General features: G+C 43.5%; 2 protein-coding genes across 4 annotated transcripts; one reads left to right on the top strand and one right to left on the bottom strand.

Annotated features, from left to right (window-relative positions):
• The first annotated feature begins 615 nt into the window (after positions 1 to 615).
• LOC124201851 lies at positions 616 to 25,085 on the top strand. Of its 3 annotated transcripts, none has more exons than XM_046598100.1 (10): positions 616 to 805; positions 5,209 to 5,482; positions 6,019 to 6,389; positions 8,022 to 8,792; positions 11,232 to 11,471; positions 16,149 to 16,295; positions 17,525 to 17,823; positions 18,460 to 18,793; positions 19,643 to 20,130; positions 21,050 to 25,085. In XM_046598100.1, exons 3-10 carry the CDS (start codon positions 6,338 to 6,340, stop codon positions 23,261 to 23,263), a joined length of 4,545 nt encoding a protein of 1,514 aa, XP_046454056.1. In that variant the 5' UTR covers positions 616 to 805; positions 5,209 to 5,482; positions 6,019 to 6,337; the 3' UTR covers positions 23,264 to 25,085. The 3 variants fall into 3 exon arrangements, with proteins under 3 accessions (XP_046454056.1, XP_046454058.1, XP_046454057.1); XM_046598101.1 differs by lacking the exon at positions 616 to 805 and adding an exon at positions 4,324 to 4,733; XM_046598102.1 differs by lacking the exon at positions 16,149 to 16,295.
• Positions 25,086 to 26,479: 1,394 nt separating this feature from the next.
• On the bottom strand, positions 26,480 to 27,683 carry LOC124201856 (gem-associated protein 2-like). The gene is made up of 5 exons (XM_046598108.1): positions 27,504 to 27,683; positions 27,348 to 27,432; positions 27,134 to 27,289; positions 26,953 to 27,063; positions 26,480 to 26,897 (listed from the first exon to the last, which is right to left on the bottom strand). Exons 1-5 carry the CDS (start codon positions 27,605 to 27,607, stop codon positions 26,619 to 26,621), a joined length of 735 nt encoding a protein of 244 aa, XP_046454064.1. The 5' UTR covers positions 27,608 to 27,683; the 3' UTR covers positions 26,480 to 26,618.
• Between the last annotated feature and the right edge of the window lie 83 nt (positions 27,684 to 27,766).

Here is a 27,766-nt window from a genome sequence, read left to right as displayed (position 1 = left end):
TTTCTTTCGTTCTCTGCACACTCTTACCATGTTTGCCATACCTGGTACTACCAATCGGTTCTTTTTCTTTTTTTTCTTTTTAACATTTATTTAACTTGGGATATAGTACTATGGCTTTTATGGCTCCCACATGGGGAGTTCCTATTGAGACTCGTCGGTGCAATCCGACCGTATAGTAGAGTAGCGAGTAGAGACGTCATTGAAAATGTGATAACGAGCAATACACACGCCTCTGGTGGCCACTCTCAGCATTTACGTTTGCCATATCACGTAGGCACTTTTTTTTTTCTTTTCTATTCCCCCCAAAGCCCGACATCTCCGATGACAGTTGTGACACCGCTCATTTGTTTTATTATTTAGATGGGTTTTAAAATTTTTTAAAATCGTGTCAGACGGTTGAACTTTATTCAAACAGCGTGGAGAAATGCTGCTCATTTAATTGGGAAATGCAAACTAGTTCAATGGTGTTTTTATTTAAAAAAAAAATAATCGGATGAATGATAATTCAATTTCTTTCTTTTACCCTAGACACACACGCGCGCGCGAGTTGATAAGAGGACGCCTGGCGGCCGAAAACTGTAACTGTGGCGCCCGGCTTTTTGACTTCATGACCATGTGATATAGTCCATGATTGGCCTTCTGATCGTCTGGTCGCCGGCGATAGTCAAGACACATACGAACATTTACATTAACATCTCGTTTCGATTTATTCGCCTGAACCTGAAAAGTTGAAACTGGCACCACCACCTGCTTTGATGCCAAGGAAATCGTGTGAACAGGATCATCAATTAATTCCACCTTAACGGTGAGTTGTCTCACTTTTTGTGTTTCGATTTGCCAGACTTTCACCCCGCCACGAAAAAATGTTTTTTCCCCCCGGTGTGCAACACAAGAGTTTCTCTCTCTGGGGCGTATGAGATGAGCACGTGCTCGATGGGGTAGCTAGCTGTGTTAGAGGTATTATTTTTATCTTTTACTCAACCGAAATGTGTCGTGTGTATCGACCAAAATGTTCACATGCTCAGACTGTCAACTATTTGTCTGTGCTGCTAAATATTCTCGAGATCAAAAAGGTTTTCGCCAAAAGTGTATTTTTCAAAGGCCATCAGCTGATCGGCAATTGCAAGTAGCCATTTTTATTTCGGGACACCACCAACCGTTTTTGTTCAGGTATTTTTAAAATTTTTAAGTAAAAGGTCACAAGGAAATGTAAAGAGAGATGGGCTTTAATAATAATACTACCAACTTGTCTTTTTGAAAAGCCCATCAGACAACTTGGCAGCGTGCACGCTATTTCCAGCTTCTTCTTTTTTATTTCGAACGCGGGATCGAAAAAAGAAAAAGCACAAAAGTGTGTAGACGTAACTAACATCTCGTCCCACCACGGAAAAAGAATCAAGATGGCCTCGATGGCCCCCTCTCATTTTTTTCCCTTTTTGTTCTCTAGCTGCCGCTTGTTATTTTGCTTTTTAGATTCAATTCCAGACAGACAGTCGCTTCAGTTTTTCTTCTTTAAATTTTCACTCGAAAAATGGTTCAGGAAAAAGCCAAGGCGAAATCGTTGAAGGTCATCCTGGCCGTGTGTGTGTGTGTGTCTTTATACGGCAATAGGTTATTGTTGTTGTTGTTGTATATATTAGATGTTTTTTTTTTAAGACGTGAAAAAAGAAAAACAAGTTATGAAAATTGTTGCGGCATCCCGACACTGGGAGAAGAGGAGGTTGTGTGGTAGTGGAGGCCATCTTTTTTATTTTTGTTTGTACAAAAATCCTTCTGCTAGGGGAAAAAAACAGCTGTTTACAGTTTACACGGGTGCGTGCATTATTACGTCTTGAAAAATGTCTACTTGTTTCTTTTTCGTTTTACTCGAGGGCAGGTATTGCAATATTTTTATTACGACCAAAATGTCGCAATTTTTTCACCTTCCCCGGAGCTTTTTCTTTCTGCTACATCCTGAAGGTTTTTATTATAAAGAAAAGAACCGAAATGACACGACATAATTTGTAAGGAAAAGTTTATTCTGGCTTGTTGAGTTTATGCCAGTGCAGTAGTCACACACATCCATCCATCACTCACCCGGCGTTTAGACCATCCGATCAGTTTGAATTTGCGTGGGGCTACTGGTGATGTAACGAGAGCTAAAAATGTACATCCCGAGAGGCGGTAGCATATTATAATCTTTTTTATTTTCTTAACGAAAAAGAAAAAAAAAAATGTGTGTGTGTTTTTTTTTCAGTGGCCGTCCATCGGAGGTTATCATATGATGGACCCCAACGGTCACGTCAAGTCTCTTCCCATTTTTGTGTGTTGGGCTGTCGAGGGTGGTGTTGATGAATCTCTACAGTCCCTTTAGATTTTTCTGGGGAAAAAATATGACTGTGGGGGCCAGCAGTACCACCACCACCCTCCTCCTTTTTGGTTCATAGACCAAAAAGCCCATTCGTCTTTTATCTTTTGCCCAAAAGGGACTTTTTCTCTACTAGACCGGTTTTTTCTTCTTCTTCTATCTATATAGACATGTCCCCCCCTCATTTGAAATTATGGTTATTATATATACGTAGTGGTTTTAAGTCCTTATTTCTTTCTTTTTACAGCGTGGAGAGCAGGTTGTGTGTATCTCTGTTGCCATGGCGACCCGTTATGTAAGTCGTACACACCACAACCTCGATTCGGACCCAAGAAAAAAGAATCGTAATTCTGTGCGTGTGTAATGAGTGTCGATCTACTTTTAAAAATAATCTCCACCGAGATTTTTGTTATTTCTTCCGTACTGAAGTAAATAACAAAAAATTCCCTGCAGTATCCCGCGGGAGAAAGAGAGATCCTCTGCGTTGCAATCACGTGTCGTGACCGTGGGGGAATTTGACTTTTTTGGCACCTCTCGCGCGCCCGCAATGGCACAGCAGCAGCAAAAGAATCGCTCTGCAAGGTTTGTGTGGAATTGGGAACAAGGGGGCGTATGACAAGTTTTTAATTCTTTTTGTCTTTTTCCTACTTAGAAAACCTTCCATATTTTGGATCGCAATTTTCCCAAAAAAGATTTTTTGAGACGGTAGGGACTCTCATCGTTGGGGGCTAAAGAGCAGAGGGGTCGTCGGTCCCTTTTTGAAAACAGAAACCCTCTTTTGCGAGTCAATTTACGTTTATTGCTCTTTGCTTTTCTAGAAAATGCCGTGTCGTTTTGGCTTCTGGCCCGGCCCAGGCCCTGGCCAGGAGCCGCAAAACACTGGTTCCAACAAGGTCTCGATAATAATGGGGGGGGGGGGACCCCTTCAGTGTGTGTGGTGGTGTACTGCTCCCAAATGAGCCGTCAGGGGCTAACCCATCCAGCATGGAGAGGTGCACAGTCACAATGTCTTCCACATGATGGGATGCAATCGGATCTTTATTCTTCTTCTTTCTTCTCGACTAATGAACTCCTCGTGTCTCGCCACCAATGAAAAATCTTTTTCTTTCTCTCTCTCGTCTCTTATTGAATTATTTGTATTTCGTTTTTCGGAATTATTTATTCCATTTTTAAATTGAGTGATGGAGATTTCTGACACATCAGCGCGGGAGAGAAGGACCAACGGGATTCTCGGATGGCGAATCCGACACTTGAGAGCAGGAAAAGAAACTCACCCAAGGAGGAGCAGCTCAGGGAAATGTTGTTGAGGAGTCGAATTCACCTTTCAGACTCTCTGCTCAAGTGCCCCGGCCCCCTTGAAAATGGGTCTCATCTGCCCATCGGGTGTAAGGTTTTTTTTGACGTTTGTCTGCGGCGAAACTTAAAGACTTTTCTCTCATTCTACTCTCCTCTCTGACGGGTCGTGTGTGGACTTTTGTTTCAGACTTCAGAGTGTCGTCGTTCGTCACGCTCACCTCGCTCTTAGGGGTCGTCTTTTTCTCTTCTTCGTCTGCAACATACTGCACATTGTTTAGAATTTTTTCTAATAATATCGTCATCACCGACTATATTTATTGCCTCTCTGCCAAGTTTTTTTTCCTGGAACACGAGTGTTTTCCATCTCTCTGGAAGAATCGAGAACATTTTTTCCCAACATTCTGTCAACAACAACCCGAAAAATTGCTAAAAAATAGAAAGGGAATGAGTTTTTTGGGGGGGTTGTGGGGTACGTTTCTCACGTGTAATATTATTTCTTCTAGAAACAAATGATTGGGACGAAAGTAGCAAAGATTTCGCCAACCCCCGGTGATGGATCGCAGGAGTTGGGAAGATGCGCAAATTCACTATAGCAGACGAAATAAGAGCAGCTGGAGATTGATCTTGCAAAGGGGGGAAAACAAAACATAATAATCTGCCATAATTTTTTCTTTTTTTAGTTACCAACCAAAATCAACTGAATGGCGACGTAATCTCCTCCCAACCCCCTCTCTACCTCTCTGGCTGGAATGGAATGGGATTCCTGTCCACGTTCAATTTTCTGAGCTGCCAGTTTGCCTGATATCACGCAAACTGGCACACACACATGAAAAGAAGTCACGAGCCAGAGAGAGACGAGTTGTTGTTGTTGCCCGTTTCGGTTGGAAAATAACTAGCATTTTAAGGATCACAACTATATACTGTACTCTGTGCTGACGATAGGGTTCCACGTCATTTTTGTTTTTCCTTTTTCCTTGTTTTGTTACTTTCGATTACATTGGAGTCGTCCTCCACCCTCGTCCGCCGTTGCGCACGCTAGAATCGACTTTCCAGGATCTATAGAAACGCAGTAGGAGCCGCTCCTGCTTACGTAAGGTCCTTTTTTTTCTTCTCTCCTTTTGGGTTAACTGTCGATCCTCTTTGATTCCTAGACTAAATAGAAACGCAGTAGGAGCTGAGAGAAAAATTAAATGAACTTACGTAAGCAGCTCCTACTTACGTAAGATCCTTTTGTTTTTTTATTTTGGTTAATTGTCGATCCTCTTTTGATTTCCATTGGAGATGAGATCAAAAGTGAAACTTTCTCATTAGGGTGCATTTTTAGAAATTATGCAATTATTTCGAAAAGGATTGGTTTCAATTGGTGCTAAAGAAAGAAAAAGTATATGGCGATCCTTTTTTTCGGGGTATTTGGCAGCCGTGGTGCAATCCTGTAAATCCCTGTAGACTCTGGCCGCATCCAACTCGTGACTGATAAACGTAACTAACCACGTGGCCGCTGGGATTTTTTCCTCTCTTTTAAATATAAAATGAAAAATAACCTTTTTTTCTTTTCTTTTTCCCAGTTCAAAAAAAGGTGCACTATACACTACATTGACAGAAAATAAGACTGCCAGGAGGCTGGAAGAAGGAACTGTGAGTTGTCCACGAGCAGAAGAAGAAGAAGAGGAGATCGATGATGACGTCAAAGAGCCCCCCATCACATGACTTGGAGTAGTAGAGAAGAAGTGGGAGCTGCAGCCGAAATAGAAGGGAGGAGTCTAGTGTCGCCTTTGAAGTTCACGGTGGGCGTGACTTGACCACGTGAAGCCACCTCCCACTCTCCTTCACATCCACCTTGTACGCGTATATATAATAATCTTTTATTTCCTATTCTTTTTCTTTTCTTTTTTATTTTTTTTATTTTTTTTGACTATTTCTTCTTTTTCGCTTCTGGGGGCTCCTCTTTTTGTGTGCTCTGGAACGGTTTTTTCGGCCCACCCCTCACTCCCTGTGTGTGTGTGTGCCAGGGGTTTCGTTGGGTCCCATGACTATGAGCTCGCCCGTCGGCTCAGAGCTCAGAAGACTGTCCGACATGGACTAGTGAAGTCGCAAAGCTGTGTGGCTTGTTATTTAGTTGGTTCGTGTACACACACGCTCACGCTCATACACACAGAGACAGACTGAGTGGAGGAGGAGCCCCCCTCTCGGTTCTTACATAACATCCAGTTGTTGTTTTTTTTGTTTTGTTTTTTGAATTCATTCGTGCACTGCCTATGTGTCTCTATTCAAAAAGTGTCAAGTTCATTTTTACAGACTTGTATCAGTGCCCCGGCGAAACAAATTTGACATTTGAACTTTTTGAACCGAAACAATTATTCAATTGATTATTGCAGAGGACAACTGTGCTGGAAAACCGAAACGAAAATTTGACCACATTTTCTGGTGGTTCTTGTTCGGTTGTTAACCGGCGGCCAAAGAACACACGACTACATCTTGTAGTTAATTCTCTCCTCCGGACACACAGCGAAGAAGAAGAGAGGCGGAGGAATAAAACAAAAAAAATAATCGAAAGACCCGAGAGAGAGAGAGCTGAGAGAAAAAGAGAAAAAGAAAGTCTTGATTGATTTAAAGACCTAACCGGAGGAAAGAAGAAGAAGAAGATATACACACCCCAAGACAAGAAGAGATCACCCCTCTAAACCTACACAACCGATGGGCAACAAGACCCGTACGAGGCGCACCAAATGGAGGCGGCTCTCGCTAGGCAAGTTGAATCTCTCTCTCGAAAAATTGTTATTTGATTTGTTTGTCAAAGTTCTAGAAAAGATTTTCATTTCACATGCAACTGCCATATTTTTTCGTTAGATTCGCTCCTGCTCTTCCAGCTGCTGCTTCTATTGCAGCCCCCCCCTTGTTATTTCCTCTCCCCTTCATATGTACAGTTGTGTGTGTGTGTCTATAGATTCATGTCAACCGGATGGATTTCCATTCCCCTCTGCTCCATCGGTTGGGCCCCCCTCCTTAACGAGAGAGACTCGATGACGTGCGCTGGCCCGTCGAGTTAATCAAAGAGAGAAAAAAAGATGTTGTCGTGCTTGATTGTCTCCCGAGCTGTGCGCGCGCCTGTGTCTTGTGTCTGCAGATTGACTTGATTCCGTCCGTCCTCGTCATTTACCAGCACATCATCTCTTATATAGGGAGCGATAGAGAGAGAAAACTAAAAATGGATCAAAAGTCACTTGACGCTGCTGAAGAATTGCTGGTGTGGAGCACAGGTCCGTCGGGTCCGACCATTCCGCTATCTAATAGAAAAAGACGTGGAGAGTCTGTTGGTGGGGGGAGGAAAGAAACAGGCACCATACCTTCAGATTTTTTGGGTGTTTTTCTCCAAGCTTTGCACACACACTGGAGCTTCAAAAACATCCAGCGTCTTAAAATAGCAAAAGACTCCAAACGAGAGAGAGAGAGAGAAGGAAGGTTGGATGGGATCTTTCTTTCTTTCTTCTATCTCTCTACTCTTATCAGTGACGGGATATACAATTTTATTTTTCTCTTTCCTTCCTTCCTTTTTTTCTTCCTTAAAGTTAAAAAAGGGGCAGCAATGAAAGCGGGTTCACAAACAATCCATTAACAGTTTTGTTTCGGCGAGTTTGAACTCTTTTACCCAGAGTCTGCCAATCGGTATAAATACTGGCGGTCCAATTCTCTGACTAGACATTGAAAAAAGATATCGCATTGTTTTTATACCCCAGAAATTTCCAGGTATTACCAACTAAAAAAGCTGTCTAGTGAAAGTGACATAGAAAGTCTTAAAATTATTATTATTAGTAGACACGGGAAATGAAGTACAGTGGTGGGCTCCGGGTCACGCGATATTTTCTTTTGGGTTGTTTTTTTTATTATTATTTGTTATATCACGATCTGAATTCAAGACATTTCCGAGGAATCTGTGAAGAGAGCGAAGCATTTGATGGATTCGAATATTATACAACACAGCCTCCCTCCTCCTTCTTCCACCACCACCCCCTCACTCCCACATGGATAGCAAACAAAAAAATGGCCATCGTCAGACGAATTTCCTTCGACATTTTATTTTTATTTTTTTCTGTGTGTTGGGCCATCGATTTTCTGCTCCGTTCCGTGTTGAAGGACTTGCGCGCGTCCCGATCCTCTCGCAGTCGCTGGATCGATAAGTTTCTCTCCCTACCACCCCACCCCACCCACCCACCGCCTCCTCCTCCCTTTGATTTGCAACCCACCCACTCACGTCCCAATCAACACGACTTGTGATTGACGCGCGTGTTGTCTGTCTGGTGTCTATTGATGAAATGTAGATGTGATGTTGTCAATTTAATTGAAACTCTTTTTTTTTTTGTTTTGTTTTGTTGTTTGACAGGCGATGCCTCAGGTCCTGAGGAGGAAGACGATGAGACTCAGCAGCAACAACAGCAACAACAACAGCCAGAAGAGTTGACGACTGGTTTGGTGGGCGGACAGAACGTGGACGTCGTAGTGCTGCACTCTGAGCGAGAGGAATCTGTTTGCGTTGAACACGACAAGAAATCAGCAAAGTTTGCCTTGCGCCAAGATTCGCCAGTCGTCGTGACGACAACAGTGAACAACAACAACAATTCGACAACAACCTCGTCATCTTCGTCTTCTCCTTTGGACGTTAACAATTGCAGTAACTCGGGCGCATCCGGCCAGGAAGGCGAGCTCCCAAAATCCGACATGATGGTCTCCAATCATCAACAACAGAATAATCAGCGCGGCGGACCGGCCTGGAAACTGCCGGCCAACAATTCACAGCAGCCGCCAGTCAAAAACGGCGGAGGCGGTGGCTATTACAATGTCAATAACGGCTACAACTCTCCGTCCAGCAGGCCGGCTCCAGGTTCTTCCAACTCCAGTGCTGCTGCCACGTCCAACGGCGGATTCCGTCGAGGCGGAGGCAACAACGGCCCGTCGCCGCGCTACAACAACGGCGGAGGCTCGTTCGCTAACGGCGGAGGAGGTTACAACGGCAGCTACGGACGGGCCAACTCGTGGAACAGCAGTTCGTCCAACGGCTACACGAACGGCGACCATCACCACCACCACCACCATCACCACGGAGGTCCCGGCCTGAGCAAAATGCACGGCATCGAGAAAAAGATTTTCAACGACGGTACAGTCCATTTTTCATGTTTTAAAAAAATAACCCCTAGTCCAGGAAAGAGAGTGGGGGGGTAGTGGATGTGTGTATTGATTTTCTTCCGTCTTCCCTGAACCGGACGGAAGGAAAGGAAGACTTTGGTGTTGAGGGTAGACTACCAGGGTGACGGGCGGGGGGAGCTGATCATTTCCAGGGGCTTCTTCTCCTGACAAACTCTACAACAGTGGGAGAGGGGACACAGGTGTAGAGAGAGACTCACCGGGGCAAATGTTGACTTTTCCAATGATCCCCTTTCTCTCCTCCCCTTGGGGTCGAATGTTCCAGGAATAGGTGTGCCGCCCGCACAACTTTCTAAATGAAAATTAAATTCAAACGGTTTGTGGTGTTTGTTTTTTCTGCGCGTTTAGTCTGTCGAATATTTACGGCGCAGTTTCTCTCTCTTTTTTCTGGATCAATTGAATGGGAATTTGAAATTTTGTAATGAAGCGAATGGGGGTCACAGACACCGAAGAAAATGGCGGCGCCTGGGACGCGCGCGCGCACACACGCGATTCCACGGAAAAAATGTGGAGGCCACGGGCAGCCCAGAGGATATGAGAATCACGTGGGTTTCTCTCTCTCTCCAAAGTTAATCAAACTGGAAAAATAATCTGAACAAAAAACCTTGAACCAGCAACTCGCTCATCTTGACCGGACGAAACTCGAAGAAGAACCAGCTGGACGACTGGCTGGGCCAGTTCTCGTTCGCTCGAGTTTCAATTCGAGTCGAATTTCCTGATATTGGAAATTAAAACCTTTCTGTTTTTGTTTTTAATTTCGAGATTGAATTGAATTAAATAAAATGAAGAAGTGGCTATATCGATCGACCTTGTCGTCGATCATGACATTATAGCCGCCGGCCATCCGGTCAATTGAATTAAAAAGTTCATTGAAAAAACGAGACGAAATGTCGTTTTCAAGATATTCCGTTGGTGGGACACACAAGGTCCGTTTTTTCTTCTACGTTTAAGCTCGACGGGCGGCTGGGGGGGTTTCGGATGTCTAGTGTGTGGGTCGAGTGGGTGGAAGTAGCAAAGTCACGCGCTCTGAAATCCCCTTTGCACACCAGCCACCAGCCAGCACACACACGCAGTGAATGACGTCAGACACGTCATGTGCTCGCGTTTCTTTCCTCTGTGCGTCCGGCCAGGAATAGAGGGGAATGGGATGGGAAAGAAGAAAACACAACATACGGATGGACGGATCCCCGTTTTCCTCTTTTGAAGCTGCTCATCCGGCAGCGTTCCAGTCCGTTCCTTTTTAAAAATACAAAAAAATAAAACAAAAAATTAAGGCAAAAACAAAAACATTCTTTTCTCTTCGGCGCCGACGCCTCTTCCTTCATACTAGGAGGTTTTTTTTTGTGTTTTTCCCCCCGCCGATCCTTGTGTGTGTGTACCTTATATAAGAGCCAACATGCCCCCGTGACATATACTGAAAATAAACTCTGTTCTTTTCTCTCTCTCCGGGAATACACAGCAGCAGCAGCAGCAGCAGTTTGCCCAGCGTTTTGAGGGATAACAATTTAGCTGACGGGGCTCATTTTCTCCTTTTTTTTTGTCCATGTCCGGCCCAAAAGAACCAAACGGCAGCCATCTCTTCTTATTTGTTTGCCACGGTTTCCTCCGTTTGTCTTTGCGGATTCTCTCTCGAGACTCCGGAACGTGGCAACCGGAACGTAGACGCAAGTCTGGCGGAATGGAAACTCGGCCGTGCGGATTGACTTGTTCGCCATTTTCGAAATGAATCGCAGCGTCGGTTGGGAAACGAAATTTGGGGGGCTTCCTGTTGTTGGACGGGGATTTTTAAAAATATAAGTTGAAGGACAAGAGAAAAGGGAGAGATAATACATCACAAATGAGGAGACTAAGTTACGAGGCAGGAACAGAGTCGTCTGCCAAATCGGGGCTGACATTTTTCCCTTCAAGAGTCCCGTGTAGTATGAAAATAGCTTTTTCTTCCTTCTTCTTTTTCTTTTCGGGAGTTATTTCCCCCCAAAAAAAAGTTTGTTCTCTATGGACTTGGTGCATAACAGTGTGTGTGTAAAAAAGCCACACGATAGACTCCTACTACTAGGAGCAGTTAGGAGCAACAATCGAGGCTCTTTTTTGATGACCTACACTTGACTTTGGAGAGCCTTTCAAAACAGACTCCCGTAATACTCGCAGGCATTTTACGTGTGTGTCATTTTTCTGTTTCTGAATTTTCTGATTCAGGAATGCCGAACCGGTTCCCTCCCACTCGGAACGGGAAAAATAAAACAAACAATTTCTGTTTGTTTTTCGAGATTCCTCTGTTCGCCTTTTTGGCTCCTAACTGACGGGGGGGGGGGATGTGATTCAAACTTTTTAATTTGTTGTTGTTGTTGTTGTGATGGTTTAATGAATTTTTCTTTTTGTGTGTTTTGTGCAGAAGAGTACACGAAAATCTCTACACCGCGCCAGGAGGTTCTCTTCAAGAAAGGATCGATCGGAGCCAAGAAGAAGCTGTCGACGACGACGAGCGCGCCGGCCGCCACTGCTGGTGGCACGTCGGCGGGATCGGCTTCGCACACGGACAGCGGCAGCGAGCAGGACAGCGTCAACGGCAACGCCGCATCGCCCGTCTCGCCACTGACGCAGGGCGACTCGGCCGACCCATTTCAATACACCGGTACGTCATCAAATAATTTCACAGTTATTTTAATTTTAAAACAGACGGAAGGGTGGAATTAAATTTCCGTTGGGGGTTGAACATAGAGATCAATTTTTCCATTTTTTCGACCAAAAAGTTAACGGTTTGCTGGGGGAAACACACGCCAGGTGGGGTCTGTCAGTTGTCCCCCCCCCATTTCTTTCTAATCAGCAGAACCAACCACCTCCCTCCTGTCTTGTCATATTTGCCCACTGGTTTTTGTAGTGCACGTCTCGTTAAACAACTTGACGACCCTACACTCTCTCTCCTCCTAGCTGCCCTGTTATATCAATATTCGACTCCCATCTTATAAGGCAGCTCAGAGCGAGTCTCTAACGAAAAAAGGAAAAGGACCAAAGACGATGAGATAAAAAAAGGAAACTGATCCGAGAGAGAGATAAGACTCTTCTCTCCATTCTTTTTTAAAAAATAAACAACCCAAGAGAGTCCATAGTCCCTTTGGCAGGGATATGAAACCTTTGACGTGTTTCGGTTAAGTTTTATTTTCTCTTTTGTTTGTCTGTTTTTGGGGGTAGTAAAGAGGGGGGCCCCCCTTTTTTTATTTTTTGTTCTCCCAACTTCTTGAATTTCATTTTCCTTCATTTTATTTTTTAAAGAAGTGAGGGGGGTTTGTTCTTTTTCTTCCGAGAATTAAAAACAGTCCAGATCAGCTCTCTCATTGTGTTTCGTTACAGGGTGGGGTCGGTGTAAAAAGTAAATGGTCCTAGCTGCTCGGCAGTGAGTTGTGTGTTGGCGGAAGCTCATTACGTCAAGTAGGCGGAGTGGTCTAAAGAAACAAGGGACCTGTGCTCTGGTGACTAGGGGTCCATATTGATGATGGGCAGAGGAGGGGGAAGCTGAGGGACTGGGCCCTTAATGATCCGTCCGTTCTCTAGGTGTCTTTTACAACGGACTCTGTGACTCTTGGCAGGGGGGAAAAGCAAACACATCAAGGCCTAGAAAAAGTTATTCTTTTTAAAATTTCTTGGATGAAATACGTGCCCCACTTCATTTGCACATTTTTCTCAAACGAACAGAAATGCTTAATCAATTATTTATGATTTTCACCCTAGATCTTTTTTTGGGTGTATATACAAAGAGAAAATACGTGTCGAAACATGAAGTAACCCATCTTTTGTGTGTTACGGTTGAATTGTAAATTTCTAGACCTTTTTGGAACTCCAACTAGAATAACTCTATGATTTTTCTTAATGGTGTGCCCCCCTTTTCTCTCTCTCTTACGTCATGCCAATTTTTTTATGTTTTTTTGTGGGCCACATGATGAACGACCATCGGAAGTTGGCCAGGGATCCAACTCACCTCCGAAAATGTTTGGCGCCAGACCAAGAAATATAAAAGAGAAGTAGGGAATAGAATGGCTTTGCAAGATGCTGAAAAACATGTTTAGTACCAGCGACTATTTCACATTGACATTTTCCAATCGAAAGGGACTACTAGTCAAATAAGAACCCTCCTCCTACTACTACTCTTGTATAGATCCTCTTACGCAATGAAATTAATTTGAATTCGTTACGATTATTTGACGAGGGGGGGCTTTTTTCTTCCCTCTATGTAAGACATGATTTCCAATCTCACAGTAGATCTTGTCTACTCCCATCATAAATATGGTAATAAGGAGGGAAGGAGGAAGGAAGGGAAGGAAATGAAACCGAGTCTGGAAAAAGCGAACCGTTTGCTCTGGGTCTTTTATAGTTTACGAGCTTCGAGTGGAACGAAGAACTAGATTCTTTTTCGTAGTTATTCGTTGGCTTCGAGGAGGTCACGAAAGGGATGCTGTAAGTGGAGGTGGCGGTGCTGCTGGTAGTGGGGGGGTTTTGGAAACCGTCATCATCATCATTAACGTGGCGCTCCAACATCTTGTTTCTTTTTTTAGTCACCAAGAGAGAGAGAGAGAGAGAGACATTAACGATTTCCAGAAGATGAAGGAACTTATTTCTTCTTCGTATTTTGACTGGGCTGTCCGGAAATGTCAAAGACACACAAGTCAAGTGTATAGAAGACGCTTCTTATTCTTATACACAGACTGAAAGACAGAGACAAGTGACTAGTGGGTTTCAACATTTTTTTGGCCGTCTGCCCTTAACACCGCGGGGGAAAAAAAGTGCTACCTTATATATTATGACGACTATAAACTAGTCGCTTACAAACGTCTAAAATGGTCCTTTTTTTAAAAGAAAACCAGATGGACTAACTCAGTAAAGCCTAGTCAGGTAGTACTACAGAAAGGGTCCTAATTAAGACCAATCAGAACGAGTCGTTAAGTATCTATTTATTTTTGGTTATTCTCCGTGTCTGGCCGTTGTCTGACTTTGTCGTCTACGACGGCCAAGTAAACTATAGGGAGTGTCATTCAAAGTGAAGGCAAGTTTCTTTAAGGTTTTTCTATTAATAAATCACACGACACACACACACAAGTTTTGTCTCTCTTCGGAGAACCGCTATTGGCCCGGCGGTTGTGCTGGGCCGACTTTGGGGAAGGAGGGAATTGGGCTTGCGTTGTTACACGTACGCTGGGCAAGTTGCTTTTTATTTGGTTGTTGTAGTACAAGTCCCTCTTGATTGTCTTGTGTGTGTGTCGTGTTTGTTTATGCAGCGGAATCGATCAAGTCGCCATGGTTACTCTCCTGTCACACCTCGAGGGCCGCTCGGCTGGCCAACGAACTTGTCGAAATTGGCAGCATTTGCATTTTGGTTGATTCCATTTCTCGTTTCCACAGTGTGTCCAGTCTTGGGAGTATTCGGGTTTATTTTCTTTGCCATTGAAAAAGAAAAAAGAACCGGTTCCGTCCGTGAAACGAGCGGGATGCTCAATTTGGGATTCTTTTTCTTGTTTTATTTCATTCACTTTTTTTCTTTTTCAAACGGGGTTGATACGTTTCGTTTCGTTTTTTTTTTTTTTGGCTTTTCTGGATGTTTTGTTTCTTTTCAAAACTGTCGGAATTGATCAAAGTCAAGCGACCGCGACGACATGTCTCGTTTCCAGGTTTTCAGTTTTTTGGCTGATTTCGATTGGAATTTCACCTGACTGGCTGATGCTACACACCCACACCCCTGGGCGTACAGCCAATCTCTTGTCTGCAATCGCCAACAAAAATATCATAGTCAAAATTTCATAGTTTTTAGTCATTTTCTTTTTGTATGGGGGGCCGGTGCGTACTAGTTTTTAATCTTCTCTCTCTCTCATTCAGTCCTAAATGAAAATAAATGTAATCAGTTTGGTTTTTTTTTTAATGAGACTCAAGAAAACCCGACCCAAATCGTCCTTCCTAATCCGCCGATTTTAACGAAACCCAGGAGCGCCGGCCGCTTTTATCTTTACAACATCCGAAATAAAAACGTTAACTCTCTTCCATACTGTGCTATGGAGAGAATATCGATGATGATGATGATGATAAAAAAACCCTCCCACAGAAAACAAAAGAGGCAAAAGTGAGTAGAATTTATTAGTCGAGTTGGGAAAATAAAAACTCACCGGTTTGAATCGGTTGGCGCTGTTTATTGGTGCCGAACACAACCGATATCCACGTCTTGATGAACCTTTAAAGTATTCTGTGCGGCGCTTCTTTTTCTATTGACGCCGTGAAATAGAGATGTTGTTTGTGTGTGTGTGTTTCACTTTTATGGGCACCCGATCTATTCCATAATTTGTTATTAGGAAATTCACCATTTTTATTTTTGGTTTTTTCCTCGTTCCCGCTAGCTTCCCACTATACAAATTGGTCGGCTTGATTTACCTCGTTATTTATACATGTAGCGAGGCGGGAGAAGGGGGCCAGTGCTAGCTCTTCTATATAACTAGAACCGCATCAATAATCAATGAAGAGCTCCTTCTCTCTTAACACGGAAAGGCTATAGACGTCTGGGGGGGGGGGGGAGGAAAGGCTTATTTTTGTGTTGTTGTAAAAAGGTGTCCCATTAGATTGCCACATCACGAACAGACACGCGCAAACGAACATCACGTCTGACCGATCTGACCTCACGCATTTTTCTTTTCTTTTTTAAATTTTCCCAAGAATTATTTTTGTGTGTGTGTTAACAAAATTTGACTCCTGGACGATCGAATGTGTCGATATCGTTTTTTTCCTGGGCAGGATCGGAGGGCCGCACCCTAGAGCCGAGGGTAACCCCCCCAAAACAAGAAAATCGATTGGCACCGCTCTACCAATCGTCCCTTTAGCTCGTCGTCGATATCCTTATGTAACTATTTCGCTCTTCTTCTTCTTCTTCCTTCCTTTCTTTATCCCTCTCCTACTGCTACTGGCTTTTATTCTCTACTTTCTGCGCACACATTTCCATCCGCCCTTTCTCTCTCCTTGGCTTGATCGATCGACAACATCAAGTCCGACGGCGGAGGGAGAAATCTATCGCCTTCTCTTTCCCCCCCACGCGCTCCTTATAGGCCCAATAATCTCGGATAACGATCCTTAGCGGATATAGTGTACGGCTCCTTCTTTTTTGTCTATCGCCCTATACCATCCTTTTTGGGGTTGATAGGTGTGTGTACCCAGGGATCTTTAAGACTCCCACTGTGGGTGGATGGGGGATGGTGGGAGTGTCTTTTGTGTGTGTTAATCAATTGCATATTTCATTTTATATTGATTGTTTGGTGTGCGACTTTGGTTGATTGGTTTGTAGGCAACGATAGTGGATCGACGGGCGATGCCTCTTCCACGGCCGGCGAATCGGCCGCACCTTGCGATTCCGCCTCGATGGCTGCCGCTGCATCCGGAGCGGCGCTCCAAGCTGCATACGGCGATGGCACTCCACTCGTCTGTTTTCCCAGTAAGATTTTTTTTGTCTTTCTTCTTTTTCTTTCTTCTTTTCTTTCTAGCTTCGTCTATTGAGTTTCGGCTTCTTTTGAGATTGCGGATGTCTGCGGCTTGACGCCGTGACGTCGGCTCGAATCGAAATGGCGTCAGTGCCATTAATCAATCGGGAAAATTGTTCGAGGCTTGGTGGTGTGGGGGGACTGACTGTGTACTATATTCTTTTGTCATCTGTTAAGTCATTTTTCACTTTGTTCTGTTGGCACGCCCAAAGGTGACCAAAGCCAACAGAGACACTGTCTATTCTCTCTTAAGAGTCCACTTTCTTTTCTTTTCTGGGGGGTTCGATATTTATTCCGCGCCAGCGTCGATGTGCCGAGTTTTCAAATCTTATTTTTACGTTCATGGCCTCCCCCACCCCTAAAGTCTATGACATGTCGTTGAATGTGTGACAGAGTCCAATCGGCTTTTGCTTGGCAGTTTGCCAGAGAGAGACACAAACTCTTTTATTTTTTTCTGTTTCTTTTTCTCCTATTCCCCCACCCAACTCATAACCCTATACCAATGTGTTTTGTCCGTGTTCCAGAAACTTTCAATCATCCACCCACTATTCCACCTCACCCCTATTCTCTACTAGCCTCTTCAAAAAGAAAAAGAAAAAAAAAAAACTTTTTTTTTCGCTGTAAGGATCGGCTCCTATTTTTCTTTTGCTGGGTTGCTCCTTATCTGAAAAGTCATTGAAAAGAGTCGATACTTTTTTTTTCCTATTCGAAGCAGCGACAGCGGGTAGGAAAACGAGCACGACATCATCCGCCATATTCCGGCCTCTGTTTTGTGTGTGTGCGCGAAGGATTTGTGATGGCCCGTCGATCGTGAATCAGCGTGACTGGGCGGACTAATGAGATTTTGTGTGATGCCCAAGCGCATTCCGTTCATAGAACGCAGGGAAAAAGCAGGAGAGACCACGTCAATATCACATGAAAAGGGAGCCAGAGAGAGAGACGGGCTGGCCCGGTTGGAATGTCTTTTTAGCTTCTTCTCTCGTCTGTCTCATGAATCCATAATTTTTCTTTTCTTTTTTCTTGGTTGTACTTTTTAATTCTGAGCCCGTCTCCCACGTTTCTTCCGTTTTCTTTTCCTCGTTCCACATTGAATTTAATTAATTTTTAAGTTGATTTCATAAATACTAAATTTCATTTTGAAAAATTCAATTGATTTAATTAAATTTTTTTTTTAAATTTTCAGTGTACGATTTCTATGGCGGCTACGGCGGCATGTATCCCGGTAGTATGCTGGTCCAAACTTATCCTGGCGGACCGCTTGTGGCAGCCGTTCCCGTCCCGATGCCCGTCCAGACGATCGATTGGTATCGAGGAGGAGCCGCCGGGGCCAACGGCGCCGGCTCTGCCGCCGACGGTACCAACGGAGAGGTTGGCTATTACTACGCGCTGGGCTATCCAGCCGGAAGTGAGCTAGGTCTCGGTTCCAGTCAGCTTCCGGAAACGAGTTCCAGCAGCCGAAGGAATTCACTCGAATCTTACCAAGTAAGAAAAATCACCGACCAACACAAAAATTAAACTTGAGACTTTTTTAAGTTTTCTATTTTCTACTCTGCCTACGTGTGCCCACTCAGGAAAAGTTGTCAAAAAAAAAAAAAAAAAAAAATTGGCCGGAATTCAAACGGCGCCGTTGATGATTGGACGGTTGAAAGATTTGTTTTGTTTTTGAAGCGAACGGGAGAAAGACACGCGCCAAAGCCAAAAGAGAAGAAGAAAAGAATTTTGGTTCGTCCCTTTGCGACTTGACGTTAATGGGTCGTTTTTCTTATTTTACGGAAGGAATTAAAAGAGACGGGCGAGAGGTGAACGTTGGGAGACGGGGGAGGGGACGGAAATTCCGGGCCGACTTGGAAAGCGGACAGGGAATGAAGAAGATGTTGTTCGTCGTCTTTTCCCCAATTCATTTCCATTAGCCACGAAATATCACGAGTTTGCATAGCTCGACATTTTTTCCCGCCATCTTTTTATTTCAAATTTGTTGCCAGTTGAGATAGGGCCCTTGATGGATGACTATGGGCCGTTGCTTCCCTCTCTTTACATCTTGACAACAACAACGAAAAAACGAAAGATGAAATGTGGGACGTTTGGTCTAAATCTGACAATTGCGTTTGAAATGGATAGGCCAGCAGCCAGGAGGTGATGACGGGCAGTGAGACTGGATCGGAGAACAGCAGCCCGTGCCAGAGCACGGGTCCCTCATCTCAAGGTCCGGCCTCCCCTCAGGGTGAGCTGGTTTCGCCCGCCATCGACCCCAAAGCCCAGACTGGCGGAGGAGCCGCGACGGCGGCCGCCGCGGCAGCCGTCGTCATGGACATGACGATGATGTCGCATCACCACCAGCATCACGAGAATAATCTCCACCACCACCACCAACACCACCGCAAAATGGCCGTCGCCGGATTCGTTTATCCTTACCCCGCCGCCTACGGCCTGGCACCACCCCTCTACACTTCCGGTAAGTTTCATGGTCCGACAATTCGTAATTTTTGAATTATTGCCAACTTTTATTTTAATTGTTTTTGTGTGCAATGTGACCTCGTTACAACTTCCTTTCTATTTCCTCCATTCACCCTCCATTTTGATTTTTATTAATTAATTTCAATCGAATTTAATTTTTCATTTTTAACATTTGATACCCTCCCTCTCCCCCATCCCTCCCTATTTTTGGGGATTAATGGAACATTTCGGACTTTATTTTTTTAATTCTTTAGTTGACGAAAAAAACGTACAATTTAAAAAACAATGGGCCATTTCAAACGACGAATGCTTCTTTTTTTTTTTAATTTTTTAAAATATTTGGGTTGGTTGGAGTTGCGGCCGATCTGCTGCTGCTGCCTGTCTATTATCTCGCCAAAGAGTATTTTTGTTGGTTGTTGTTGTTGCTGCTGGTAGTTGAGAGACGAAGATGTTTTTGTCCCCCTGGCCATTTTAGTTTCCAAAGTCGTCGTCGTCGTCCTTTTTAAAAATCCAATTTCAAATTTACGCGCCCGTCACCTTTTGATTTAAGAAAGTATACATCTGTCTCTCTCTCTCTTAATCTGCTTCCCCCCCGTGTGATAAAACAATCCTTCACTCAATCAAGCACCTGCCGTGTTATACCTCCCTCCGGCTCCCCTGGTCCAACCCCGGCCCCCTTTGACTATCTTATCTATCTCTCTCTCTCTCTCTCTGACTCTTGTTGTTGCCCTGTCGACGTCGAGAGCTGTGTGATGAACCAATTAGAAAAAGAGAGAAAGAGAGAAAACGAGGGCTAGGAACACAAACCAAAAAGTTTAATCAAAAACAAATGAACCAAACAAAACAGGCGGCGGCAGCTCGGATCAACTGTGCGATCCGAATAAAGCTCAGCTCTACTACTACTACCCCGACATTGACGGCTACTACCCCGATCCGTACGAGCAATTTGAGGAGGAAGAAGAAGAAGAGATGGAGGAAGCCATGGATGTCAATGCCGATGTAGTCATGGCGACAACGCCAGTCGACTGTCCGGAGGAGGTGCAGTTGACCGAGTCGAAAGCCGTTGAAGCGGATGAGACTCGACTGGAGCAGGAGCAGCAGCAGCAGCAGCTGGACGGCGACGATTTGAGCGAGAAGGTGGCGCCAAAAGAGCTCAAAGACGGGCGAGAAGTGGAGGCCAATCCTTCGGCTGGCGAAAATGGCGCGACCGGTCGACGGAAGAAGAGGCGCAAGAAGCGGAATAAGACTCCGGCGACGACAACAACGACTACGCTGGAACCGCTGGATCGTACGGAATCGCTACTACCCCCACCGGCCAGTCAGCCATTAGCCAGGGTACGACAAACAGTCCACATCTCTCTCTCACTTGGCCCACCTCCCAAATCCGCGATTTCTCCCTCACTCACTCTCTCTCTCATTCTCTCTCTGTCCCGAATTGAAAATTCAATCCGCCAAAAACACACACACGCGCGCGCACCTTAGAACCATTTTGTGTCATTCCCCGCAACTGGGAAGGCAGAATAGATGAGAGACTTTTAAGCCAAATCGACTTGTATTTTTAGTAACCGACAAATGAAACGAATTAAATTGAAACGCGGCGACAGGGGAGAGAGAGAGAGAAAGTGAGAGTGAAAGAGACAAATAAGAGACGTGTGTGTGCGAGTTTGTTGTGTGTGTGTGTTTCCAATTTGTTGTGTCTTTTGTGTGTATTTGGGACTGGAGCTCCTACTTTGCAGCATTGTGCCAAGTCTAGCATGTACTATCTTTGATCACTGCCTATCCAAACTATTATTTGAGAATGTTTTCTTTTTGCGGAATATCCTTCTGTCTCTGTAGTCATTTGTCACATTCATTCTCTTTTTCTTTTTTAAAATTTTCCTGTCCGAATTTTCCAAAACAAAACAACAAGCTCGACTAACAAAAACAACACACACACACACGCAATCTTTTAATGTAGCTCGTGTTATCTTTAGCACCGGAGAAAGCTAGATTGGATGGAACCCAGTTTCTTTTTTTTCTTTTTCATTAGTTTCCTATTTTTCTTTTATTTTAACCCCATCTATTTTTCCTGTAGCCATGATTACCATAAAAGAAACAACAACAGCAACAACAACAACAACAAACAAGCAAACGAAAAAAAAAGATAAAAAAAGATGATGAATGACATGGGAATGCTCACGAGAAGAAATCTGTCGAGCGCAACCGATTCGATGACTAATGTCTTGTGTGTTTTATTTATTTTTATTCCGCGCAGGTTACTGATGACGGAGCGGCCCAAGACGAGGAAGACGAGGATGAGGCTGCGACGGTTGAATTACAAGAGGAGGAGGAGGAGAAGGCAGTGACGATTCCGGCCGCCTCCGCTTCTCCAAGTATTAGTCTAGTTGTTGCCAACGATCCAGCCGAGTCGTCGTCCCGTGATGTTTTGCTCGTTGATGAGGCCGTTCATCCGCATCACCATTCTAGTCGAGTCGAACCAACACCAACACCACCAGCCCTCCCGTTGTTAACCACCACCACCCCATCCCATTTAGTCGATTCCGGCGTTCTGTCGCCGCCACCGCCGGAATCGACCTCTCCCGAGTTACCCACCACTTCCAACGCGCCTTCCACCACCGTCGAAGAGAATCCTGTGCCCGACATAATAAGTAGCAGCAGCAGCAGCAGCCAGTGCTGTGATGATGGAATTTCACCGCCTCCGGTTGTTGCAGTTGCCCAGGAAGAAGAAGAAGAAGAAGAGCAGATTTCTTCGCCTGAACATTGTATTTCCTTTGTACCCGAGTCATCCTCAGCTCTAGCCGATCCTCCAGAGACGCTGGAGCCACCCGTCTTTTGTTCGACGCCCTCGTTCCCTTTGTCGACGCTGCCGTCGTCAATTCCCAGTTTACACGAGCCGCCCGCCAGCAGCTCGGCTGCAATTTTTGTCATCCCTCCTCAAGTCAAAGAAGAAGTCAAAGAAGAAGAAGAAGAGTTTCAATCGAGTAGTCTGAAAGCGACAGATGCCGCCGTCTTATTCGCCGCCCAACTTTTGTCTGAACTCTTGCCCGTCCCAGTGAAAGCGGAGCAAACGGAAATGGGTGACCATCCGGCTGGTGATTCTCCTCCACTCAACGATGAACAAGTCAAATCCGAGACCGGTAACAGCAGCGGCAGCAGCAGCATGACGGATTCCATCGAGGAAGATAGTCTAGACAAGAAAATGGGCCAACAACATGTCCAGGAAGAAGAAAGTGGGCCCATCGATCGAGACTCCCTGGACGATGATGAAGAGCCAACTTCATCATCCGACGACTTTGTTTACCTTCAGATGGATGATGAAGAAATGCTGCTAAAGAATGGAGAAGAAGAAACTTCGCCCGACGTTTACTTCGAAGACGACGAGCCGGAAGGCATGGTTTTGTGCGGAAGCGATGATCCACCTCCCGGCGATCCGCCTTGTATGCTGCAACCTCTGGAGCTCTGGAGGACAGTCATCCTGGAAGAAAGCGAACCTAATTCGAAAGAAATGAGTCCTTTGTTGTGCAGTGATTCCGGAATTGGCGCTGGAACTCCATCTCCTACGCCGATAGCCAACGAGTGCCCCAACGGGGATGACGCAACAACAGGAGCACCACCACCATCAACAACAACAACAACAACCAAATTGGAAACTGGACCCATCACCAAAGCTGTTAGCCTCTGGCTGGAATCGGCACCGATCCAGCAGCAGTTGATTGCCTCTTCCAGTTCGGTTGCTTTTATGGAAGACGAGACGGACGAGGATGACGACGACCTCTACTTCCACCACCAGGAAGTGGAAGAAGAAGAAGAAGAGGAGGCGATGAAGAAGATGACAGCAACTACTACCGTTCCAAAAAACGGGGTAGCGACCCTTCGTACTGCTCCATCCAGTGATGACGACGGCCAGGCCGTCACCACGGATGGACCGGCAATGCGGAGGGTCGGTTCCGATTCAGCCCTGGACTCCACTGCGGATCTGTCTGGTGAGCTGCTACAAGACGAACCTGCCTCTGAGCTACTGACTCAGACTTGCGATCCGGCCAAGTTTTCAGTTTACTACCAACTGGGCGTGTCTGTCGATCACGACGATTCCGGCCTCGGAGACGGCGGGAGTAAAGTGGAGGAGGCGCATTTGATTGCGGACCCTGTGAAATGTACGACGCTGGACGATTCGATCCAGCAGTGCAGTCTGAGTAACAGCAGCAGCTCGTTGCTGTCGCCATCGAAGAAGAAGAACAAGAACAAGAAGTTGACGCCAGCACAATGCGAAGAGACGGGAACCAAGAAGAATAAGAAGAAGAAGCGAGGCAGTTCGTGGCGCCGTGTTCTTCTCTTACACCGGGCAGTGCACAACATGTCCAGGAGTGACGATAAGACCACTAACGCCACCACACCTGCTACTACTACAACTCCTACTAATAACAGACGGCTCAAATCCGAAAGTCAATCGTGCTGTGCGCTTCAGTGAAATGAAGAAAACTTTAAAAAATAAATCGAGGAAAACATATAAAAATTGGGGAAAATGAAAAACAATTGAACAGTTGAGAAGAAAAAAAAATTTTTTTTTGTTTTTCAAAATTTTTTTTTTGCCATAACATTTTTTTTTTGTTGTTACTTTTTTTCTGTTTTTTTTAATTTAATTGTGATTCATTCATCAATTACGCAGTGAATTGTTTTTTTTTGTGTGTTATAAGAAAAAGTGTGTTGATGTTTATGCGCAAGTGAAGAGAACAAAACGTATCCGGCGGAATATGAAGTGTGACGCAAAGTGCAAATGGCAGTTTTGAGTTCCCTAATTCGCGGCGTTTTTCATTCATAAGCTGGAAGTTATCAAAGAAGAAAGAAAAATCGAATTTTTTTTTTTGTTAAATGGAAGGTTCTAAAAAAAATGGAATTATGCAAGAGAAAAGTAATATTTGGACGATTTGTGATACGCCGTTTCTTCATCAATTTTTAGTGCGGAATTGCGATGGATGTCAATAATTTTTTTCCATTTTATTTTTGGTTATTAATCCTCAAAGAGATATGTTATGTCTCCTCAATTCTTTTGTTGACCCCGTTTTTTGGCTAAAATTGGAGCAGACTGCAGCCATTTAAATGCATAACATTTGGAGAAATTTAATTTTTTCGAGGGGGGAAATTCAAATGAGACAAATCCGCCGCCATATCCACATTTTTTTTCCTTGATGCATTTCTCGATGGTTTTTTTTTCTTTTGAATAATTCTACACTGCGAATTAAAAATGTGAAAAATAATGGAAAAATATTCCAGTGTTGGAGAGAAACAAAACTAAAAGAAAACAAACAAAACATATTGAGCCCATCGACCCCCACAAACAAAATGACTGCCCTAATTTTTCGCTGAAATTGCTGCTGCCCTTAATTCGTGTATGTTTTTTTATATATTTCTTTTTCTTTCACTGCCTCTAATTCTATATATTTGGATTTGTTGGGAAATTTCTCTTCATTGTCTCTTTTTCTCTTCCCCCCCACGTCTGTGTTTGAACGGGAAAACTAAAATCTACCCAAATAACCTCATCAAATTATTGGATAGACTACAACAACACAATTCCCCCCTTAAGAAAAAAACGATAACATATTTTTTGTTATGTTTTTTTTTGGTTCTAGATTACTTAGAGCCCTGTGCCTTATGCAAAAGAAAAAGACACCGAGTTTCTGTGTGTGTGTGTGTGTGTGTAGGGTAATCGAAGCGACTACGAAATGAATTTAAAAAAAAGAGTGGATGGATTATTGCAGCTAACACGCGAAATTTTAAGAAAACAAAACAAAAATTTATAACTATCGAATAAAAAAAGGCACACACCTACACACACACACCCTACCATGCAAGACACGCATTCACACACGGTCATTAATCATAAACAACGAAATACGGTTATTATATTGCGCCCTTCGTGTTGTCGAATTTTTTCCTTTTCTCTCTATTTCTTTCATTGCTGTTGTCTACTATCCTCCATCCCCCAGTTGAGAAAGAAAAAAAGAATCCTACACGCAACATTACATCTCTCTCTCTCTTCCCCTTCTCTGGGGTGTTGTGTGTGTTATTGATATATAATGATTTGATTTATTATCTTAATGTGTGTCCGTGCTATACCGCTGAAACTTGTATCTTCTTCCCTCTTTTCTTTTATATATCGGTTGTCAAATGATACATTTCTCGATTGAATTACCCCACCACCACCACCACCACAGACACACCTAAAGATTTTTTTTTCTCTCTTCTTTCTTATTTGGTTGGTTTCTTCGTCATAAATGATTTGTGTTATGGCATTTATTTTTTCGTTTTTTTTTTTGTTTTTTCAATCATTCTACGATGATTACTATTTCTAACTATTCTATACTATATAACTATACTGTTTCAGTACTTTACGTGCACTATATACATGTCTACTTGCCTGTGTTTGATCGACGTTCTCCCTCGACCGCCATGTTTGACATTTTGAGAGACGAAAGTAAAGAAAGAAGGAATGCAAAATAAGGAAAGATTTTTGGGGGAAATTTGGTTTTCTAACTAGACGGGACAAATTCTTCCATGGAGATAATCAAAGACGGTCGGCTCTTCCGCTTGATCTTTTTTTATGATTGAGCAAAAAAAAAAGTTGTAATAATAAGAGATGAGGGAGAGATTTAATCACACACACACATACATCAACACACACACACACACTCCGGGCTGTCAAAAGCAATAAAAATACACACAAAATAAAAAAAAAACTAAAAAGAAAATAAATTCACTTGAGTTTTAAATTTCATTTTAAATATAATAATAAATATATTTGTACATGTGAGTGTGTGTGTGTGTTTGTGTCTTAACATCATCATTTATATACTGCTGCGTGTCGTTCACATGAGAAGAAGAAAAGAAAAAAAGACGTGAAAATTTCTTTTTCTTTATTTACCAGCCCTCACCACCACGCCCGCCCATCTATGCTATTGCTGCTGCTACCTCTTGTCCCCAGTGTCTGCCCTCCCACATAAAATCAATGCTCCCCTCTACCCTCCATCCAAAGTATATTTGGCCATATCCTTATATCCCCCCTTTTTTTCATCGTGTTTTTTTGTTTTTTTCCTTTTTGTCGGATCCGTTTTTACTTTGTCGAGTTTCTCCTCCGCCGTCGATCCCAGATGTCACATTCACACTTTCAATATTTAAAAAAGAAGAAAAAATGTTTCATGATATAATATTGAATTTTTGCGACAGTTTCATCTGCTGAAGGAGAACACAACGGAGGAGATTGGATGCAGTAAATAAAACAAAACAAAAAACAAAAAAATGAATAAAAAAGAAACAATATATATAAGAAATATATTGGCATCGCCTCTCCTTACACTTTTTCGTTTCCTTCCTGTGTTGGTTCGTTCAATCGATGGGAAAGTTCAAATTTTTCTAACGTATCTCTATATACTGTTGAATCAATGGAATTGTGAAGAAACACACGCAAATTCTAATTCTAAAATCTCTGTCCGACCTTCCCTTCAATTCTTTCTTCCTCCAGCTATTATACATGTAACTGCTATAATCTTCTTATTTTCACCCACCACTTTTGCCATCACTGAAAAATGGGGGAGAAAAAAAAAACGAATGCAACTCAGCTCCTCTTCCTATCCCTCCCGAATAAAAAACAAAAAAAGTGTTAAATGTAATACCATCAGCCACATGCATGTTCTTATTCACCCACGATCTTTACTATATTTACCATCAGTCATTTTTTATTTCTTACAAAATGGCGAGCAAAAGAAAAATAAAATAAAAATACAATGCGGGAAATGTGTTACCAGAAATGTTCGTTGTTCGCGTTTAAATCATTTCATCGGATCGGCTAAATCACTTTGATCAAAGTAACGACCGACTAGACATATGAAAAGATTGAGCTGGGCCAACAGCGGGTCGTCGACCGAGGTTAATTGAACTCGGAATGTGCTACACAAACGTGCCAGTGTTCTGATGAGGCTACACATTTCGGGTTTCAAAGGTTTCTCCAATTTGGCAAGTAGAGCGTAGAGCCACTGACCCCTTTGCTGAGTAAAATTCGTCTCCTCCAGCCATTGTACGTTGTACTCTAGTAGAGTCTCCACCATAAACTGCATCAACAGAAATAATAGTGTGAATGCTGAGAAGTAGGTGACTTTCATATACCTGGTTGAGGGATAAAATGATGGGGAGCATAGGTGGTGTTCCACAAGGCTTTTCATCCTCAGGGTTACCATAGCACAACACTGACCATTCCTTTTCTTTGTCTCCAGCAGGCTACAATTGGAAGGGATAATTAAGACCAAACTCATTTATCTGGAAGCCATTGCAACAGCAAAGATCTTACCAGGGTTGTATTCGGTTTCATTTGAATTCCTTGTTTTTTCAGCCTGGCCAAGTGTTTTGCCATGCGGCTCCTGAGGCAGGAAAACTGAGAGACTTGGAATTGTTGCCATTCTTTTGAAGGTAGGAAAACTTCTGGTGCAGGTGGGCAGCCAGAGTCCTGAATTTACACAGAAATGACAGACTAGATCAATAAATTTGAATAAAATGAAACTTACCGTAGTGTATTTGACAGTTTGGGCTTTGAGCTTCTTTCCTTTCATATCGGCAACTACAACCGCTTCGCATTTTCGCGATTCGACTCTATCCAAATAAACCGGCAGCATGAATTTATAGTGATACAATTTATTAACACACAAGTTTTCATGACTTACATAACTCTTCTCAAGTATTCTTGGCCTGTACTGGGCGCAGACTCAAAATCGATATCCTCGTCTGTTTCCTCGACGTAAAGCGCTTTATGGAGGAACTCATCCATGCCTGGAATTTCACAAATGATTTCAGTTGTTTGTTTTGAAGTTTAAGTTGTCGTCTGCGGTTCTGCGCCACTATTTGCTCAGACGCAAGCGACATCTACATCACTTTAATTTGTCAGCTCTATTTACTTAAAAATTTAAATTATTGCACTTACCTGTCA

Source organism: Daphnia pulex, chromosome 9 (genome assembly GCF_021134715.1).
Source record: "Daphnia pulex isolate KAP4 chromosome 9, ASM2113471v1".
Taxonomy (NCBI): domain Eukaryota; kingdom Metazoa; phylum Arthropoda; class Branchiopoda; order Diplostraca; family Daphniidae; genus Daphnia; species Daphnia pulex.
The sequence above is the reverse complement of the archived record's forward strand: the minus strand, read 5'-3'. Positions and strand labels throughout refer to the sequence as shown.